This window comes from Megalobrama amblycephala, linkage group LG4 (genome assembly GCF_018812025.1).
Source record: "Megalobrama amblycephala isolate DHTTF-2021 linkage group LG4, ASM1881202v1, whole genome shotgun sequence".
Classification (NCBI taxonomy): Eukaryota; Metazoa; Chordata; class Actinopteri; order Cypriniformes; family Xenocyprididae; genus Megalobrama; species Megalobrama amblycephala.
The window spans coordinates 39,367,271-39,386,763 of record NC_063047.1 but is presented as its reverse complement, the minus strand read 5'-3'; the positions used below and the strand labels follow the sequence as shown (position 1 = coordinate 39,386,763).

The 19,493-nt window shown below is 35.8% G+C and overlaps 2 protein-coding genes across 4 annotated transcripts; one reads left to right on the top strand and one right to left on the bottom strand.

Annotated features, from left to right (window-relative positions):
* Positions 1-16: 16 nt before the first annotated feature.
* ubac1 (UBA domain containing 1) lies at positions 17-14,954 on the bottom strand. Of its 2 annotated transcripts, none has more exons than XM_048189217.1 (10): positions 14,509-14,954; positions 12,504-12,624; positions 11,945-12,018; positions 11,724-11,831; positions 11,522-11,618; positions 10,789-10,897; positions 9,491-9,767; positions 7,380-7,466; positions 7,111-7,249; positions 17-2,725 (listed from the first exon to the last, which is right to left on the bottom strand). In XM_048189217.1, the coding sequence occupies exons 1-10, from the start codon at positions 14,644-14,646 to the stop codon at positions 2,610-2,612; spliced, it is 1,266 nt and encodes a 421-aa protein (XP_048045174.1). In that variant the 5' UTR covers positions 14,647-14,954; the 3' UTR covers positions 17-2,609. The 2 variants fall into 2 exon arrangements, with proteins under 2 accessions (XP_048045174.1, XP_048045172.1); XM_048189215.1 differs by having other exon boundaries at positions 11,522-11,624; positions 14,509-14,953.
* A 716-nt stretch (positions 14,955-15,670) lies between these two features.
* On the top strand, positions 15,671-19,322 carry entr1 (endosome associated trafficking regulator 1). 2 transcript variants are annotated; one of them, XM_048189219.1, is made up of 9 exons: positions 15,671-15,764; positions 15,875-16,017; positions 16,156-16,247; positions 16,528-16,938; positions 17,405-17,478; positions 17,982-18,093; positions 18,189-18,251; positions 18,469-18,608; positions 18,722-19,322. In XM_048189219.1, exons 2-9 carry the CDS (start codon positions 15,978-15,980, stop codon positions 18,804-18,806), a joined length of 1,017 nt encoding a protein of 338 aa, XP_048045176.1. In that variant the 5' UTR covers positions 15,671-15,764; positions 15,875-15,977; the 3' UTR covers positions 18,807-19,322. The 2 variants fall into 2 exon arrangements, with proteins under 2 accessions (XP_048045176.1, XP_048045175.1); XM_048189218.1 differs by having other exon boundaries at positions 15,693-16,017.
* Positions 19,323-19,493: the final 171 nt, after the last annotated feature.

The window sequence follows — 19,493 nt, the reverse complement described above, 5'->3', positions numbered from 1 at the left end:
TTAGAAAAAGCAGGGATTTCAAAACTTTTTTTTATTTGTCATGAAAGACTTTTCAACAATTGGATTGAGAAAAGTTAGATTTCAGCTCTCAGACAGTGGGGGCTCTATGTGAAATTGTACATGGAGCAAAGACACAAAAGTAAAATGGTAACACAAGAGCACCAGACCTTCAAGACATTTCATCATAACCTCTGTGACCTGATAACCTTTTTAAAATGAGGGAGAAAAACAAATATGAAACTTTTTAAGGTATTCAGCACACTGACATTAAGAAAATGAAGATCCGGGTTCCAAAATGCCACTGTTCAACCATGTAAGCATTTCTAAACAGTAAATGAATGAACATCAAACATTTTAAAATACTGAAATCATACACCATTTTCTACTTTACACAGCTTACCCATGATGAAACCAAAATTTGATTCAAATTTAAAAAAAAAAAAAAAAAAGATATGATATGATATGATATGATATGAAAGTGCACATCAAATACTCAAATATTACAAATGCATCATGATACGGAAACCTGTTGTTTTTCTGCTGAGGCAACAACAACAAAAAACTGAATTGCATAGAAGCCTTTACTTTCTAGTCATCCAAAACAACATAAGCTACCTCTCTTAAGGGAAAAAAAAAAACATATGTTGTCAAGTCAATGGAGATGGTCTGATTTCAAATGCTGAATGTGTTAAACATAGTCTTTAAGTACATACAATATGAAGCCACTGAGTGAAGTGAACTTAGTGTACCATTTTAATAGGTGAGGTTCTCTAAAACGGCATTGACAATCTCTCTAACGATGGTTTCATGATTGACTATATTTGGCCTCAAAATAAATAAATCACACAAGGATAGCAAGGTTTCATTTAAAGAGTAAGTTTTAAGATATATTCATAGAGTTCTCTGATAATGCAATCACTAAGCTACTGTTATTTGTATTGATAAAGTAGGCATTACTATAGCAGATATTTGCCCGGTATGGCTAAGAAACCCCTGAGCACACACTTCACACCAACACGATTCAAATATTGAATGGAAACACTCCACACTTGGCCAAAAAAAAAAAAAAAAAAGCATATTCCATCCTCTAATTCACACAATTATCTATGAATCTAAAATTGGTGTTTGGTATGACCACATTTGTGTAATATATTTATCTGATACAAATCAAAATGTTAGAAAAAAATGCATAACAGAACCAATCAAATGACATTTTATCTTGATTCTGACTGAAAACTTAAATAACCGTTTCTTTTAGAAAACACAATGCCTGAATTTCACTCTAGACAGGGAATTTCAAGATGAACATCTAATGTATCATTTAAAATAAAAGAGTACATTAGAATGTTGCGTACTATGAATTCAGTCTGAATTTCCTGTGCAAAAACTAGTAAGTGCACTGTAAAAAGTGTGACATAAGAGAACTGCGATCACACTAAGCACATATAATTCATACTGGTCATTAAACACAACGACTTACATATACTGTAGAAACTGATGTACTGTAGTAGAACCAATTCATAAAGTAAAAGTCATTTTATTTTAGTTAGTACAACCTAAAGTCTGCCCAGCCTCCTGTAATCATCTAAGTTCACATTAATATCAACGTGTGCAGGGATGTGAGTGAGATCAGAGGCAGCAGCTTGATTATGATATTGGATAAAAAGGTACTGTAATACTTCAACTTGAAAACCCCTGATGCAGGAGCTACTGAGGGCAAACAGAGTAAATGATCCAGTACTTATTTATACCATCTTTGTTCTAAACCGATGGAATCAGAACTGACTCGAGTCCGTTTGGACAGATTCCACCTGAATAGTTGATTTATAGATCAGAAGAATGAAAGAGATAAGAGGAACAAAGGGATCAGGTTAGATTTCAATATCTATCACATAGCTGTCAGAAGGGGGCTGCAAACTGCTATTGCGTCACATCCACATCACAGAAACCTCTGTAGTGTTAATGAAACCACAAAGCTTGAATGATTTTCAAATGAGAAGCCAAAAACTGCTGGTGCTTGCTTTTCCCCCCAACGTACGTTCAGTTTATGTTTTTGGATATGAATACATTAAGTGTTTCATTTTTAAACATAATAAAAAATAACTGAATACACATTGTTTATCTCCCTGTAGTAACATTTAGTTATGACAAACGTACCATGTGAAGTGTCAAATAATTTGGTTGTAATTTGATCTTTGAGCACAAGAAACATACAAAAGTGTTTCTTGAGATTTTTTTTTTTTTGTGTCCAATTGTACAATTATATAGAGAAATTATATAAAATAAAGCATGTGCTTAATATAATTAAAACAGATCTTATTAAAACATAAAAAACTAAATAATGAAGTTAGCAATTTATTATTAAGTTACTGCTTATATTGTATTTGTACAAGTGTTGTGTAGAGATATAAATAGATATTTTCCTCTGTATAACGGTGTGAAATGTCATCATCGTATTTTTACATTCATCTTCTGTGATTTCTCCACTTAAAACAATAGTTATGCCACATACACACACGCACACACACTCTCACTCACTCTTCTCTTATAAATGATTGACCTTTTTTCCCTATGCTGTGGTTCCGGCTGCTCCAGAGATGAGGTGTGCTTTACGTGCGGTTGAGTGTCTGGAAGATTCTGGAGATCTGGAGCATGACCGGACCTGTCTCAGGGTCGTTCATCCATTGCGTGCTGTTCAACGGGTTCTCCAGCATGTCCTCAAACGCTGCAAAGCCAAGAAAAACATGTCTCAGCCACATTTAACTAACAACTGGCACAGACTGGACTGCACCTAATTGAAAATACAGTTTAAAGGTGCCATAGAATGCTTTTTCAGAAGATGTAATATAAGTCTAAGGTGTCCCCTGAATGTGTCTGTGAAGTTTCAGCTCAAAATACCCCATAGATTTTTTTTTATTCATTTTTTTAACTGCCTATTTTGGGGCATCATTATAAATGCAACGATTCAGCGTGCTTCCCCTTTAAATGCTCGCGCTCCCCGGCCCAAGCTCGCGACTCTATAATACATTGCATAAACAAAGTTCACACAGCTAATATAACCCTCAAAATGGATCTTTACAAAGTGTTCGTCATGCAGAATAACTGATTATGTAAGTATGGTATTTATTTGGATGTTTACATTTGATTCTGAATGAGTTTGATTGTGCTCCGTGGCTAAAGCTAACATTACACACTGTTGGAGAGATTTATAAAGAATGAAGTTGTGTTTATGAATTACACAGACTGCAAGTGTTTAATAATGAAAATAATGACGGCTCTTGTCTCCGTGAATACAGTAAGAAATGATGGTAACTTTAACCACATATGGCATATGCATGAATTTGGGGGCGTACATATTAATGACTGTTGCATCACAGTCCGTGTTATACTGAGATTTGCCTGTTCTTCTGAGGTCTTTTAAACAAATGAGATTTACATAAGAAGGAGGAAACAATAGTGTTTGAGACTCACTATATGTCATTTCCATGTACTGAACTCTTGTTATTCAACTATGCCAAGGTAAATTCAATTTTCAATTCTATGGCACCTTTAAAGGTGCACTAAATAGTTTGTTTTGCTAAATGATTCAACAGTGGTCTTGGACTTTGAAGCAGAAAGTATTTAAATCACATTAAGAGTTAGTTCACCCAAAAATGAAAATTCTGTCATTAATTACTCACTCTCATGTCGTTCCACACTCGTAAGACTTTCGTTCATCTTCAGAACACAAATCAAGATATTTTTGATGAAATGCGAGGGTTTCTGAACCACACATAGGCAGCAACGTCATTGCACCTTTTAAGGTCCAGAAAGGTACTTAAAGACATCGTTAAAATAGTCCATTGACTGCAGTGGTTCAACCTTAATGTTATGAAGCAACGAGAATACTTTTTTGTGTGCAAAAACAAAACAAAAATAATGACTTTATTCAACAATTTCTTCTCTTCCCTATCAGTCTCCTATGTTGACGTAGTGAACGCAGTGCAGAGCTTCCTTGTTCAGCATCAGAATGGCGACTCATTATTGGCCAACACTGAGCCGGCATTCGGACGTAAACACGGAAGCGCTGCACTGCCTTCACTACGTCAACAGCGTAGGAGACTGACAGGGTAGAGAAAAATTTAATAAAATCATTGAATAAAATAAAGTTGAATAAAATCGTTATTTTTGCTTTGTTTGTGCACGAAAAAAGTATTCTCGTCGCTTCATAACATTAAGGTTGAACCACTGCATTCACATCAACTGTTTTAATGATGTCTTTACTACTTTTCTGGTCCTTAAAAGGTGCAATGACGTTGCTGCCTATGTGTGGTTCAGAAATATCTTAATATTTGTGTTCTGAAGATGAATGAAGGTCTTGCGACAGAAATGACAGAAATTTCATTTTCTGGTGAACTAACCCTTTAAGATCAGCTTAACTAATGGACCAACCAGACAGAAAGAGCAACTGAAAGAGAAGGGACCAATAGGTCACTTGCAGAGCTCTTTGCCTTACATGGGACATATTGTCCAGACATCAGCAATGTTTTCAGTATTTCAAAGATTGAGTCATCCTTGTGAGAGTGGCTAGAAAGGAAGCCATTTCCGAGCATGTCCAACTTAATTCTGAAGATTGTGAGAAGCCATGTGACAAAAGCTGAAAGGCTTTGGAAGTAACTGCTGTGATCTGATGAAGTGAAAATTGAGCACTCTGGCTTGAATGCAAAGTGCTATGTTTACAACAAACCACACACCCAGATAACGTCATCTTGCCATCAAGCATAGTGGTGGCAGCATCATAGTCTAGGGTTACTTTTCAGCTGGGAAAACTGGATGTCATACAGTAACTGGCCAAATGGATAATCAAATAAAGACTAGAAAACCTTGAAATGACATGTTTTGATCAGCCAGAAACATCTTTTTTTCCAACTGAAAGGTACAGAGGAGAAACTAGAAGAAAATTAATTTTGAAGGGGGAGAAAAAAAAAATCAATCCAACTGCATCTGTGGTATGACTAGAAAATTGGTGTTCACAGACGCTCTTCAGTGAATTGATATGTTAAGGCAAACCTTTGTAAATAAAATACTGGTAACGCTATTTTGATGGTCCCAACTTTGTTGATTATAAGTAACTTTGCACCTACATGTCAAACTAACTCTCATTATAATATTAGTAGACTGTCTGCTTAATATCTGCTAACACTTTATTTTGATGGTTTATATTGACATTCTACTGACTATAAGCAACTACATGTCAACTTACTCTAATAACCCTACCCTTAACAGTCTACTAATGCTCAACTAATACTCTAATGAGAGTTAGTTTGACATGTATATTGGCATGAAAAAGTATGTGAACCCCTTGCAGAATCTGTGAAAATGAGAATTATTTTAATAAAATAAGAGGGATAATAAAAAAATGCATGTTATTTTTTGTTTAGTACTGTCCTGAGTAAGATATTTTACATAAAATATGTTTGCATTTAGTTTACAAGACAAAACAACCACTGATTCTCAATACTGTGTGTGGTTACCTGATGATCCACGACTGTTTTTTGTTTTGTGATGGTTGTTCATGAGTCTCTTGTTTGTCCTGAGCAGTTAAACTGAGCTCTGTTCTTCAGAAAAATCCTCCAGCTCCTGCAGATTCTTCAGTTTTCAAGCATTTTTGCATATTTGAACCCTTTCCAGCAGTGACTGTAGGATTTTGAGATTCATCTTTTCACACTGAGGACAATTGAGGGACTCAAATACAACTATTACAAAAGGTTCAAACATTCACTGATGCTCCAGAAGGAAACACGATGCATTAAGAGCCGAGGGGTGAAAACTTTTGAATTCAAATATCAAGGTAAATTGTACTTAATTTTTCTGCTGGGAAACATGCAAGTATCTTCTGTTGGTTCCGAAGGGCAGTACTAAATGAAAAACAATGATACTTAAACAAAATAAGAAAAATTGTGACATCTTCATCCTGTTCAAAAGTTTTCACACCCCGACTCTTAATGCATTGTGTTTCCTTCTGGAGCATCAGTGAATGTTTGAACCTTTTTTAATAGTTGTGTTTGAGTCCTTCAGTTGTCCTCAGTGTGAAAACACAGATCTCAAAATCCTACAGTCACTGCTGGAAAGGGTTCAAATATGCAAAAATGCTTAAAAACTGAAGAATCTGCAGGACATGGAGGATTTTTCTGAAGAACAGAGCTCAGTTTAACTGCTCAGAACAAACAAGAGACTCATGAACAACCATCACAAAACAAAAAAACAGTCGTGGATCATCAGGTAACCACACACAGTATTGAGAATCAATGGTTCACATACTTATGAATGGGGTTATTTTAATAAATTCAGCTATTGTTTTGTCTTGTGAACTAAATGCAAACATCTTTTATGTAAAATCTCTTACTCAGGACAGTACTAAACAAAAAATAACATGCATTTTTTATTATCCCTCTTATTTTATTAAAATAATTCTCATTTTCACAGATTCTGCAAGGGGTTCACATACTTTTTCATGCCACTGTAGGTGCAAAGTTACTTATATACAACAGAATGTCTAAAGTGGACCATCAAAATAAAGTCTAACCGAAACATTTCAAAAGAAGAGTATTTAGGGATGTGCCCTAAAAATGAATAATGCATTCTACGGAGCCCCAAAAGGAACATGGTTAGGCTTGCTGTGTTAGTCGTTACATTACAGTACATCATGATTTCACTTATCACATGAAGACAGTAAGGACTGACAAGACTATGTCGGAGGATTTGGTGTGCAAATCTGGAGAGTCATTGACAAATATCTTATAAAATGTGTGCTCAGTACCGCTGCTCCCTACAGATTACTCGTGATTGCGAATTGTAAAGTGAAAGTAAAAAGCGAATGTGCATTCAAAAGCGATTTCAATACCCCGTGTGTTGATAGCGGCTCCCTGATGCCTGCAAATTATATACAATATAATTACCCAACTACATAATTGCGAGAGAACGGAAAAGCATTGAAATATAATTTTTACTTCCATCTCATTTTTTTTCCATCACCACGTCCCTTTAGGGGATCCATAGAATGCATAATTTCCTTTCCGAACATAGCATTCAGCTTCGGGCACATCCCTAGTATAGAGGAAGAGAAGTCACCTAGAAGAGTCTTGGGATTTGTGAGACCAAGCTGTACAACGGGGTTCTCCAGGATGGCCTGAAACAGTGGACTGTTGGTATCAATGCCCTTGTCCAGATCCTCAGGGGTGGGCTTTCTGTCACCTAGCAGCCATTCACACTGTGTGGGAATAGAGGTTTAACTTTGAAAGAATTCACAGCTTAATTACTATCTATCTATAGTAATGATTAGTATCTAAAATGGCTGGAGAAATAACACAATATACATGATCCTCTGAATGTTTACATACAGCCGCATCCTGTTGATTATTATTGACGCGGAGGGCATCAATCACCTCCTTCTCATCGAATCCCATCTCCATCAGCGCAATCACTGCCTGCTCACAAACACACAGACGAGACAATGCGTCTCATTTAAAACTACAGTAACACAAAAGCAGCTATTTTTGATGTGAATTACTGCAGGTTTTACAAAGATCCTGAATTATACATTTACATTCTGAAGTGGCATTTGCCTGTGCAGAATGTAAATTACACAATACTAGGATGTTGTGGGTGATTGCCATTTGCTATGTGGTTGCTAAAGTTTTTTAATGGATTTTAGCTTGTTGCTATCAGTGTTGTTATTGTTAAAGGGTTAGTTCACCCAAAAATGAAAATTCTGTCATTAAAGGGATTCATCACTCGATTCGTGACAGCAGTGATGTCTGGCACTCATTGAAGTATATACGCGAGACATCACTGTTGTTGTCAGAGCGCGATCAGACCTCACGAATCGAGTGATGAATGCAGTTGGACATAGTGGTGTATTAGAGGTAAAAAATGATATAAATACTGTTCGGTTTCTCGCACAAACCGATCGTTTTGTGTCTAAGGACATCAATGTGTCGTCACGAGCCGCAGGGTTTAATTTGGATTTGTCTGTCGTGTTTTATTTACTCTTATAGTCCAAGTTCCCGCTGACTTGCATTATACCACTGACAGACGGCAGTGGTTGGAGTTAAAAATCATCAATTGTGTTCTACTGAAGAAACAAAGACACCTACATCTTGGATGCGCTGGGGGTAAGCAGCATTTTCATTTTTAGGTGAACTATCCCTTTAATGTCATGTCGTTCCAAAACTGTAAGACCTTCGTTCATCTTCAGAAGGCAAATGAAGATCTTTTTGATGAAATCTGCAAGCTTTCTGTCCCTCCACAGACAGTCTACGCAACAAACTTTTGAAACTTCAAAAATTTCATAAAGAGATTGTAAAACTTAAACCGTAAAAGCTTTTTATGGTAAACAGATTTAATTTAGGCTTTTACTCACATATAAACATTGATCAGTGAACATAAACAGAAGCTCACACTTGCTTGATGGGCCAGAACAAAACTCTTCCGGAAGCTCAAACGTGCTGCGTAACACACGAGAATGAACCTCATTGGTTCTCGTGCATCAAGCAAACATACTTGAGCTTCCGTTTACCACAACTGATGTGTGAGTTGATGAATGTTTATATGTGAATAATAGCCTAAATTCAATCTGTTCATCATATAAAGCAATTGTGTCTCTCTGGAACATTTGGACTAAATTGTTCAATATATATATATATAGATGAGTTTTATGATCTCTTTAAGAACTTTTTGAAGCATCAAAGTTTCAATTGCGTAGGCTGTCAATGGAGGGACAGAAAGCTTTTTCTTTAAAAAGATCTTCATTTGTGTTCCGAAGATGAATGAAAGTCTTACGGGTTTGGAACGACATGAGGGTGTGTACTTAATGATAGAATTTTCATTTTTGGGTGAACTAACCCTTTAACTAAAATTATAACTATTAAAATTGTTTTCTTTAATTGAAATAAAATATGATATGAAAAACTTAAAAGAAAATTGGAAGTATTGCCTTGGTGATTAACTGAAATAAAAGTTGAAGTACTAAAATGACTAAAACTAAAACTGAAATAAAAATAATTTAAAGCTAAATAGAAATACTAAAAAAAATTCACATACCAAATTTACAAAAAACTTAAACTAAAAAAGTCTCTTCATATGTGGTTAGAAACCTGATTAAAATAAGACTCCTGGAAATGTGTTCGCATTTCATTAATTCAAACTCAGTGTCATAACAGACATGAGTAGAAGCACAAATTTCCAGTTTCCACTTTTAACAATGACAGCTACTCTCAGTTGTTGTAAAAGAATGTCTTGTGGCATCATGCTGGTGTTAAGTCATTTCTACGGTATATAGACAAAACTGAACAAAAGGATCTGATTTCATGCAAATTAATCTCCATGCTCGGGGCAAACCAATGAGGCTGTTAACACAGTATATCATCAGTGCATCGGGAAACTTATAATGTTTGGGTTTAAAAATGAACTATTCTTCTCCTGTTTCTCATGACACCCACATGACACTAACCCGTGAGTCAGGCCTGAACTCTCTTTTCCTTCTGATCCTTTTAAAGATCTCTGTCAGTTCGTCCTGCTTGGCCTCATCTATGCTGGCCTGAGACGACAGACGAGCACGGGCCCCTGAAACTGTGGCGGAAAGACCTGGGGCAGGTGCTGGGGTTGGGGCTGGGGCTGCAGCTGCAGCGGCTGCTGCCCCTGGGGTGTCCTGTCCCGGCAGAGGAGTGTCAACCATGGGGTCATCTACATGCTCAATCAGCCATTCCATAGCCTGGGTCACAGACATGCTGCGGAAAGAGTGATTAGTTATTAGTGACAGTTCCACTGAGAGCTGGGACACATTGATGAGGTTATTCAGCACCAAACTCAAAATATCATGTTTAAACATTTTATCACGTTATGTGTTCATTCAATGATTGAAATTACATAATTTTTGTTTGTTTCGCTTGCCAATGTGACAGCGGTCTTGGACTCTATACTCCCAACTAGAAATGCTATGCATATTTATCCATGGATAATTTACACTACTGTTAAAAAGTTTGCAGTAAGTAGAGTAACAGTAAAGAAATGTAATTTTTTCTCAGCATTTATATTTACATTACACAGATCAAATGAGACAAAGATGTTAATGTTACAATAGATTTCTATTTAAATTTTAAATACTGTTCATCAAGGAATCCTGAAAAAAGTGTATCAGTTTCCACAAAAATATTAAGCAGCACAGCTATACTACGATAATAATAAGAAATATTTATTGGGTACCAAATCAGCATATTAGAATGATTTCTGAAGGATCATGTGACACTGAAGACTGGAATAATAATGCTGAAAATTCAGATTTGCCATAACAGGAATAAATGTCTTTTAAAATATATTAAAATAAAATACTATTATTATGTTAAGTTGTAATAATAGTTCACACCATGTTGTAATTACCATAAATATGAGATTTCAACTTGTAAAAAGCGTTCAAGTCCTTCTAGAGCTTGTAATTACATCTTGTAAGATGGGAATTTTCTGATAGCTCCTACTTTTTGTACCACATGACTGCTGTGGATTCATTTAGGCATTGATAGTGTTGCCATAGAAACGCATAATTCCCAGTCTGAGGACGTTACAGCTGCGAATTGAACGGCACGTGTTGTCATCTTGAGACTACGGTAATTATGACATGGCGAGAACTCAGCAAATATAACACAATATTACTTCCTAACTGTTTTTTTTTTTATCAAATAAATGCAGCCTTGGTGTGCATAAGAGACTTCTTTACAAAACACATATTTCACAACCACAGCTGAGAGCACTTACTGATTTAAGCGCAGAGCCTTCACAGCGCGGCTTTCAGGGAAACCCATCTCAGTCAGCTGCTGCAGGGCCGTTTCATCCACACGGTCTTCCTCATCCTCATCCAGCATGGCTGTCAGAGAGCGAAGATAGAAAGAATATTCACTCACCAACATTTGCAAAGATAGCAAAATGACTCCTGCACAGTGGCCTGAGCGGTTATGAAATGAACAAATAGGTTAATAATGACTCCTTGTAAAAACAACAACAACAAAGTACTGTGGCAGTACTATGGTACAACAATGTTACTATATTGTACTTCAAATAATACAATGGTATGGAATATGTCCCAAAACATATGCTGCATCCAAAATCGCATACTGTATAGATTGTACTACAACTGGTTTGAAACTTACTTCAAGACCATTAAAAAATATGTTCTATATAGTATGAATTAAATTTGGACGTACTACATCCGCCATGTCATGTGATCTACCGCCTCATAGTAAAGTGTCCATCGAATGTGTTCTTCAGAATCTTGCCAGAAGTTGTAGGTCATCTGGGTACTTTTCACTTATTGTTTTATGAATACTATAAATTCGGACTTACTACTTGGCTCACATACTGTTTTTCACCTACCACTGTATATAGCATGGAAGTAGGCATAATCGGACGCAGCGATAGTATTACCATGGTAGATGTCAGAAAAGCATGGATTTAATAAAGTCAGGTGTCTATCCATACTTCCATAGCTTACCATTGGCCTTTTTGAAAAGCTCAACAGCATCTGGATTCAGAGCCAGCAGCTTCTGAGCCACCTCAATAAGCGAGACCAGAATCTTCCTCAGCTCTGTCTGAAACTGACAAAAATAATAAAATAAAAAAAAAATATTGTAAGATTTAAAACAATATATTCTGCAGTGCAATGAAAAGTCAAAATGAACAGACTGTGTACCCACATCTCTGATGTTGTGCTGAGTTACAGTACGGTCAGTGTTACGAGTGGACAGGTTTGCTGTGGCTTTAAGGATGGCCTCCTTATCTGGTGCTTTGTTCTCTTGCTTTTTCTGTCAACAAGAACAAAATTGGTTAATTTGGCAGAATCAAAAATCTTAGAAGTGTAAAAGCATAGTAAGCATTGAGAATAGATCACCCAAAAATGAAAACGGTCACCACATACCTTCTCCTCAGAAGATATGTCAGTCATTTTTGGTGGAGCCAGTGGAGGTCTTTTCTTTATCAATAATAAGCAATCTAGAAAATAATAAAAAATAAGGGTTTGTGTCTTTTAGAATTTTAAATACAAAGAACATATACAAAACACTATGTTATACTCTAGATCAGTCGTTCTCAGCCAGAGATGACATTAAAATGATTTAAAATAAGACAAAACAAGCATTAAATTAAGCTAAAACAACTAAAAATCTAAATCAATTCTTATTTTAATTCCCAGTGTCTTGAAAAACCTGGATATATAAGGTAGTCTAATTTTAAACGTGTGTTTTCCAGACATGGAAAAGTCATGTAAATTAGAAAAACCAAATAAAACTCTATAGGCTTTTTTGTATATATATTTACATAAATCATACTTTTGAAAGTACTTATTCTTATTTTATTTATTTTTTAAATTATAAATTACAAAAATGATGAGGCCTTTGAAGATTGTTGTGGACAATGAGGGGCTTGGAGTCAAAAAGGTTGAGAATCCCCTTTGTAGATGCACCAAAAATGTTCATTACCTTTATCTTTAAGATTTTCCTCAGCAACAGTTTTGGATTCAGTGAGAATTCTCTCAGTGGCAGCATGAATAAGTTTGTGATGTGTAAGAGTTTTAGGATCCTCTAGACTTCCATGGACATACTGTAAGAGACGAAAATATAGATTAAGTAAAAAAGATTTAAATAGCATTGTGGATTCTGCAGTGCCTAAAAACATAAATGAGTTTAAAGGATGTTTATTCCTGTTTAGTCCTAACAACAACAACAACAACAACAAAAATTATATATATATTTATATATATATATATATATATATATATATATATATATATATATATATATATATATATATATATATATATATATATATATATATATTATATATATATATATATATATGGGCTGTCAAACGATTAATCACAATCAATCGCATACAAAATAAAAGTTTGAGTTTGCCTAATATATGTGGGTGTACTGTGTGTAATTATTATGTATATATAAATACAAACACATCCATGTATATATTTGAGAAATATTTACAAGTATATGTATTTATTTATATTTTTATATAATTTATATTATATATAAATACATTTGTACATAAATAACATATTTCTCTTAAATATATACATTAATTTGTGTCTATTTATATATACATATTAATTACACACATTACTCACACATATATTATACAAACTCAAACTTTTATTTTGTATGCGATTAATCGTGATTAATCGTTTGACAGCCCTATATATATATATATATATATATATATATATATATATATATATATATATATATATATATATATATATATATAAACTTCTTTAAAAAAAGTGTATATAATACTTTTGCTCAACAAGGATGCATTAAACTGATAAAAAGTGGCAGTAAAGGTATTTATGATGTTACAAAAATACTATTTCAAATTAATTCACTTTCTATTCATCAAATAATCCTGAAAAAAAAAATCACAGTCTCAGCAATAACATTAAGCAACTGTTTTTACCATTGAAGACAATAAGAAATGCTTCCTAAGCAGCAAATCAGCATATTATAATGATTTCTGAAGGATCATGTGACACTGAAGACTAAAGCAATGATGATGACATTTTTTTAATAACTAAACTAAAAACTTGCTCAACTATAATAGAAGAGTTATTTTACACTGGAATATTTCACAATATTACTGTTTTTACTGGATCAAATAAATGCAGCCTTGTCAAGCATCAGAGAGACTTCTTTAAAAAAAAAAAAAAAAAAAGTCAATATCTTATCAACCCCACACTTTTGAATGCTCCATAAAATTCACATCTTTACATGTGAGTCTGGTCCCCCCACTTATGAGCTCAGCCCATTTTGGCATCCACACAGGGTGGTCCAGTACTGTGGTACCATGGTACAGTTAAAGTCAGTTGTCACCACGGTACACTGATATACACCTTTGTACTGAATAATTAATGTATCCTGCTTTTTACATGATACTCCAAAGTACTTCAAAGAACACTACAGCACTGGCATGATATATGTCCATAAAACTTGGTATTATCGTGCCAATATGCACAGGGTAATACCACGGTACTTTTCAAACTAAACTACACCTTGAAGCTGGAACCAGACTTGACTTACAGTTCAATCTATGTGGTGATGCCACCTGCTAAAGTGCTTACAAACACATCCACAACCTTCAAACAATTAAGTTTGCAGATCAAATCCTCACAGAACATATGAAAGGGTGTGCACTGATCTGCACAGATGTGTGTACAGTACTTGACAGATATATTGTAAACAAATTGAGGTTGTCAACAAGTTAAAGTCAGCTGTACACTGTGAGTCAACAAGAGTGACAGTGGTAGTTACAGTCCAGCCACAGAGACGGAGGTGACGGGCCAGCTTGCTAAATTATAAATAGCACCGTCGACTCGTCTGTAAGTTACTAAAAATACTTGGCAATGACTCTGAAAATCTAGCGGGCCTGTCCTGCCCGGGTTGGCTAACAGTACCAGCTAACCGATGGCAAACCTACATGCTTCAAGCATTTCTCCTTGAGTTTCTCTATAGTGGTGTCTTCCGTGACTTCCTCCAGCCACTCGGTGCCCTCCATAGTACAGACGTGGACCTTCAGGACTTTGCCTGCAAAGATCTTCTCCTCCTGCACGAACATTGCAGCAGCGGCGGCGGCAGCAGGACCGCAGCTTTCCCCGCTGAAGACGCTCCGAGAGCCCGCTGTCTACAGCCCGGAAAGCCGCCCTCTTCCCCGCGTAAATCTACCCTGGCAACAGAGACGAGCTCACGGTCTCATTCGAACATTTTCATGCCGTCCGATCTGTACTGCCGCCTTCTTAGAAGGACTAATATTTTTCGATAGGACAGATAGGTTTCCTCACTCACAGCTGCAGCAGAGACGCTTGCTCCGTTGACACCTGCGATGCGAGAGCGACAGCAGTCGGTACGGTGCACCAGTGCGCATGCGCGAGGATGTTGAACGTGATTGGTGGAAGTAGGAACAGACGCAGACGCGTCCTGATGCCTGTGCTGCTGCTGCAGACTCTCAAAACAGCCTCGGATGGGAGAGGCAAGCAAGACCTGAACTCTGCCATTGAAAAGAGAACAGGCTTTTCACGGTAGCTTCTTCAAACATACCGAAAATCCAGTTTTCCAGTGTAAAACTTTCTGCGGCTATAACTGCTTCCAGGTGTCAACCTGGCCTACCTACAAGACTTTCTCTCTTATCTAATCTCTCTACAACGTGCTAATAAACAGTGCAGTACTCTTACAGTACTACAATCACATGAAAAGTCAACATGTACTACACAACAAATGCTGACCTAAATGATGTACATTAAAATCTGATAAACACAAACTATTAAATAAATAAATACCTTTGTGGGAAGTGAGTAAAGTGAACGTTCTTCTAAAAGTTTAAAAACTGACATTGTATATACACAAATTAAATATGAATAAAATGTGCATAGGAAGTATAATAATTAACCTGAATCATAATTATACCCAAAATCTTTTCAATTCTTGTTTCTCAATTCTGCATTGTACAATTGCAGTACCTGTGTTGACAATTAGGGTATTAAGATGTTATTATAAGTTTTTAATGTTTAATATACAAAAAATAATATGCAGCAGGGTCAGCATTTCTCATAACCAAACATCCGACCTGTATATTTGTGTCCTCCACGTCAATAGGTGGCGATGTTTTACATGTTCCCTGTAGAAAAACCTCTATTTGTCGGACAGAAGGAGACCATTGAGAACTGCTGGAGATTACTAGTATTTTCATTTCTAAAATACAGTAATGAATTAAGGTTTATGACAGATTATTAGACATTGACCTTAATTAAACGAAAACCTTTACTCTGAATACCTTTTTCTTTCTACAGTACTTCGTCGCTTTTCTTCTCATGTAATGTTGAGCTCAGTTATTTAGCAGTTACAGTCTACAGGATAGTTTACGTCTGTGTTCAAGTTGACTTGTAAGTTAACATGTCCAAACACAAGACGAAAAAGCTCATCATTGAAGATGGTGCGTGTCAACCTGCTTGTCTTTTGCTCTTTCTATAATCCAACATGATAATGTAATACAGTTCTCTGACTTGAATGGGGATTGTTCTTGAAATCTTTATTTTTTGTCTTTTGTGCACATGGGCAAATTTACTTTCAGATGAGCCAAAGCAAGATGAGCTGAATCCATTTTCTTTCAAAGAGTTTATCAGAAACAAGAACCAGCAGCCCTGTACTACAGAAGCCACAGAGGTGAGGAAGAAGATTACAAAGTCATTGTCACCTGGTTTAGTTTTTAGATTTTAGGATAAAATGTATGTATGTGTATTAACTGTTCAGGTAACTGTAACAGCTCAAGATGCAGATACTTCTGTCAAGTATGGTTAACAATGACAGTTCTTTTTAATAATTATCAGAAATGTAAATGAATCAAATCTTTATTTTTAATGTCTTTTGTGCACATGGACAAATTTACTTTCAGATACTTTCCATTTTACTTAAGTAGTCCTGTGGTATGATTGATTTTCCAAAGGTATATGATGGTGCATGCCACATCGAGCAGGACTATAACACCTCCATAGATTTTGCTACCAAGGGGCCTTTCTTCACAGACCCCTCTGTGCTCTGTAAGCCTTCTGAAAGCGAACCTGAGGAGACATGGATTGAAAGCTGCCACCCATCAGCCCTTGACGGTTCTCATGACTTCCAACTACATGGGACTTTAGACCTCAGCGCTTACTCTGAGCAGTCATCTCTGTGCAGTGATGAAAGGGAAGCAAATGTGACTGAATGGGAGCTGGATCAGTCTGACTTCCTGCCAAAGAAGCACTTAGAAAGAAGAAGCACAGGAAGCTATGAGGGTGATGAAGAGACTTCAGTGATGGATATTTCTTTCCATCTTAAGAGGAACAATGCTGAAAATGGCACAAAAAATGCTCAACAGGTATGTTGTGTGCATTGTGTGAGGTTTTGCATATGCATGAGCTGAATGTTTGTTATATTATAACTGGTGCAGTGCTGCTTTTCAAAATAAGTGTTTCTCAAGTCGACATGAAATGGTAGTTGTGATAGTCTTTTTTTCCATATTGTGATGTATATTCTCGAATGAGAAAAACTGTAGGGTGGGACTTGATTTTGTCCATCGGGAATCGATTGGGTCGTTGCTATTGGTCGATCTTATGTGAGGGACAGGTTGTCCCGCCCTCATGCCAGTAAACATCATCAGAGAAGAGATGTCACTGCAAGAGGGAGGGGGAAGTTATTTTGATTAAAGATTACGAGGACACATGAATCAAAAAAAAAAAGTGATTATGTGCACATAAATCATTTTATAATAAATACTGCAATATTCCATTAAAGAAAATCAGAATTTTCCATTTTGATTTCATGTTGACTTTAATGTGTTTTAGCTCAGAGAAGAGAATTCTCTACTCAGAAAGCAAATCAAAGAACTCCTTAGAAGGTCAGAAACTGACTCCAAAAGGTAAGACTCTTTACACATAATGTAATGTTATATGTGTGTAATCCAAGTTAGAATGATTCAGAGGTCATTGAAGCACAATATGTAAGAAGCGGAAGCAGCGACTGTGGCATAATAAAAGTTTTGCTGCTCTCGAGACATGTGTCACACTCATCTCTCATTAGCAATCGTTCCAGCGGCCTCGTTTCTGCTCGCACAGCACTCGGCCCTGCTCTGCTTCATACTACAGTAACATTAATAACCTCATCCATGAATATGATTTCTGCACGAGTCCCATCCCGATTTTTTTCCACCGGCTGTAGACGTGAAGACAACACCTCCCATGATTCTGCGAAATCAAGCTACGCCTTTGTTTTGAATAAGCGACCTCTAGCGGTAAAAATGTACATATTGTGCTTTTAATGGACTGAAGTGTATCAGTATTGCTGCTGTGTAATTAAAGATCACTGGTTGCGTCTGTAGTTTCTAGAATATTTCTAATGGTTATACTTTCCAATTTGTAACAGGATTGAACAGCTCACAGATGAGCTGCACAACAAGAAGTTACAGGAGGAGAGAGAGGCAAAGGCTTTGGAGACGATGGTGCAGTCAGTAGAACAAAACCTTCAGTTAATGACGGTATTAAGCATTGTGTTGTCATTCATATAACATTTTTTATTATTAAGGTTTAAAATATAAGATTATAAGAAAATTCTGTTTTTTATCGAATACAGAAGCGGGCAGTCAAGGCTGAAAATAGTATTTCAAAATTGAAACAAGAGATACAACAACTCCAGGTTTGACTTCTTTCCACATGCACACTGAAAAACCACACTATATATACAATATAATAAATTGTACATTCATGTGTATATACCACTATATACTGTAATACATTTATATGTACTACTATATAATATGTTTGTGAACTTTGTGAACTGTGACTATTTCACTTCTGTTATTGTTCAGGTTAAAACTCCACCATTATGATTTTTTTTATTGTTTTCTTCTCAGGGCCAGCTTGAAGGATATAAAAGTGAGAATGAGAGGCTTAGATATGGAGAAACTACAGCCTTAACCACAATGAGACACAATGCACAAGTGGCCTCTGAGTACCTCAACAAAGCAGCTCAAGATGCAGAGACTTCTATCAAGTATGATTAACAATGACCATTAAGTTTTTTGAGTACTCCTCTTTTAAAAATTATCAGAAATGTACAGTAAATGAATAAAATCATTGCACTGAATGTGTTGTTTATGTTTACAGGCAGTTGCTGACAGGAAGAGAGACACTCTATTTTGTATCCCAGTTATTGTCCTCCATTGACAAGATCACAGAGATTCATGATTAAGTGTTTTGCTTTCACAGCCAAACATCATGTTCTGTACACTATGGACCCACTATATTTAGACTGTGGTATTTCATTGTTTATTATTTCATAAATTTCATTAAAATCATGTTTAGGTTTTATGAAATAGCAAAATGAGGTGTGCTGGGCTAAATAATGACCAAGTTAAGCTCTAACAGGACCTTAAGCATACAGATACTTAAGTGTACCAAATAGTGCCTTGGATTCTTTCATCAAAATCAAAGCTCCATGTTGCTCAAAATAGTAGTATTTAAAACCTTTTGCACTTTTGTCAAATAAGTCCTTTCTTAAAAATTAATTACATATTATTTACAATATTTTTAGTGTTTCGTGATTTGTGTATTGATATATAAATTAACATTCATTTTTATAGTTATGCTGTTTTAAATTACAACATTTTAGTTATTTATGTAAACAATAGTTTACTAATCAGCATTGGATGAAGTGCCTTATATACATAATGCCCATTATTGACTTAATAAAAACATTTTTCAATCATATGGTCCTATTGTTCTTTGAGAATCCAACACTTAGGCTAAGCCAGGATTAGGTCTTATTTCAATTAGGGCATTTAAGTAGCTTTTATAAACACATCCTAGTAAAAACATTACTGGTATCCATCTTGAGACAAAACAATGGCTCTGACATATGTCAGTGGAAGTTACTTTC

What these genes read in the sequence shown, in the direction of transcription:
- entr1 (XM_048189219.1), top strand. Translation starts at nt 15,978, where the DNA reads ATGTCCAAACACAAGACGAAAAAGCTCATCATTGAAGATG. An exon ending in GCACAAAAAATGCTCAACAG is followed by an intron (nt 16,939 to 17,404) that starts GTATGTTGTGTG and finishes AATGTGTTTTAG; the next exon opens with CTCAGAGAAGAGAATTCTCT. An exon ending in GATGCAGAGACTTCTATCAA is followed by an intron (nt 18,609 to 18,721) that starts GTATGATTAACA and finishes TTATGTTTACAG; the next exon opens with GCAGTTGCTGACAGGAAGAG.
- ubac1 (XM_048189215.1), bottom strand. Translation starts at nt 14,646, where the DNA reads ATGTTCGTGCAGGAGGAGAAGATCTTTGCAGGCAAAGTCCTGAAGGTC. An exon ending in GCTTTTCAAAAAGGCCAATG is followed by an intron (nt 10,898 to 11,521) that starts GTAAGCTATGGA and finishes GCTCTCTGACAG; the next exon opens with CCATGCTGGATGAGGATGAG. An exon ending in AAGGCTCTGCGCTTAAATCA is followed by an intron (nt 9,768 to 10,788) that starts GTAAGTGCTCTC and finishes CTCTTTCCGCAG; the next exon opens with CATGTCTGTGACCCAGGCTA.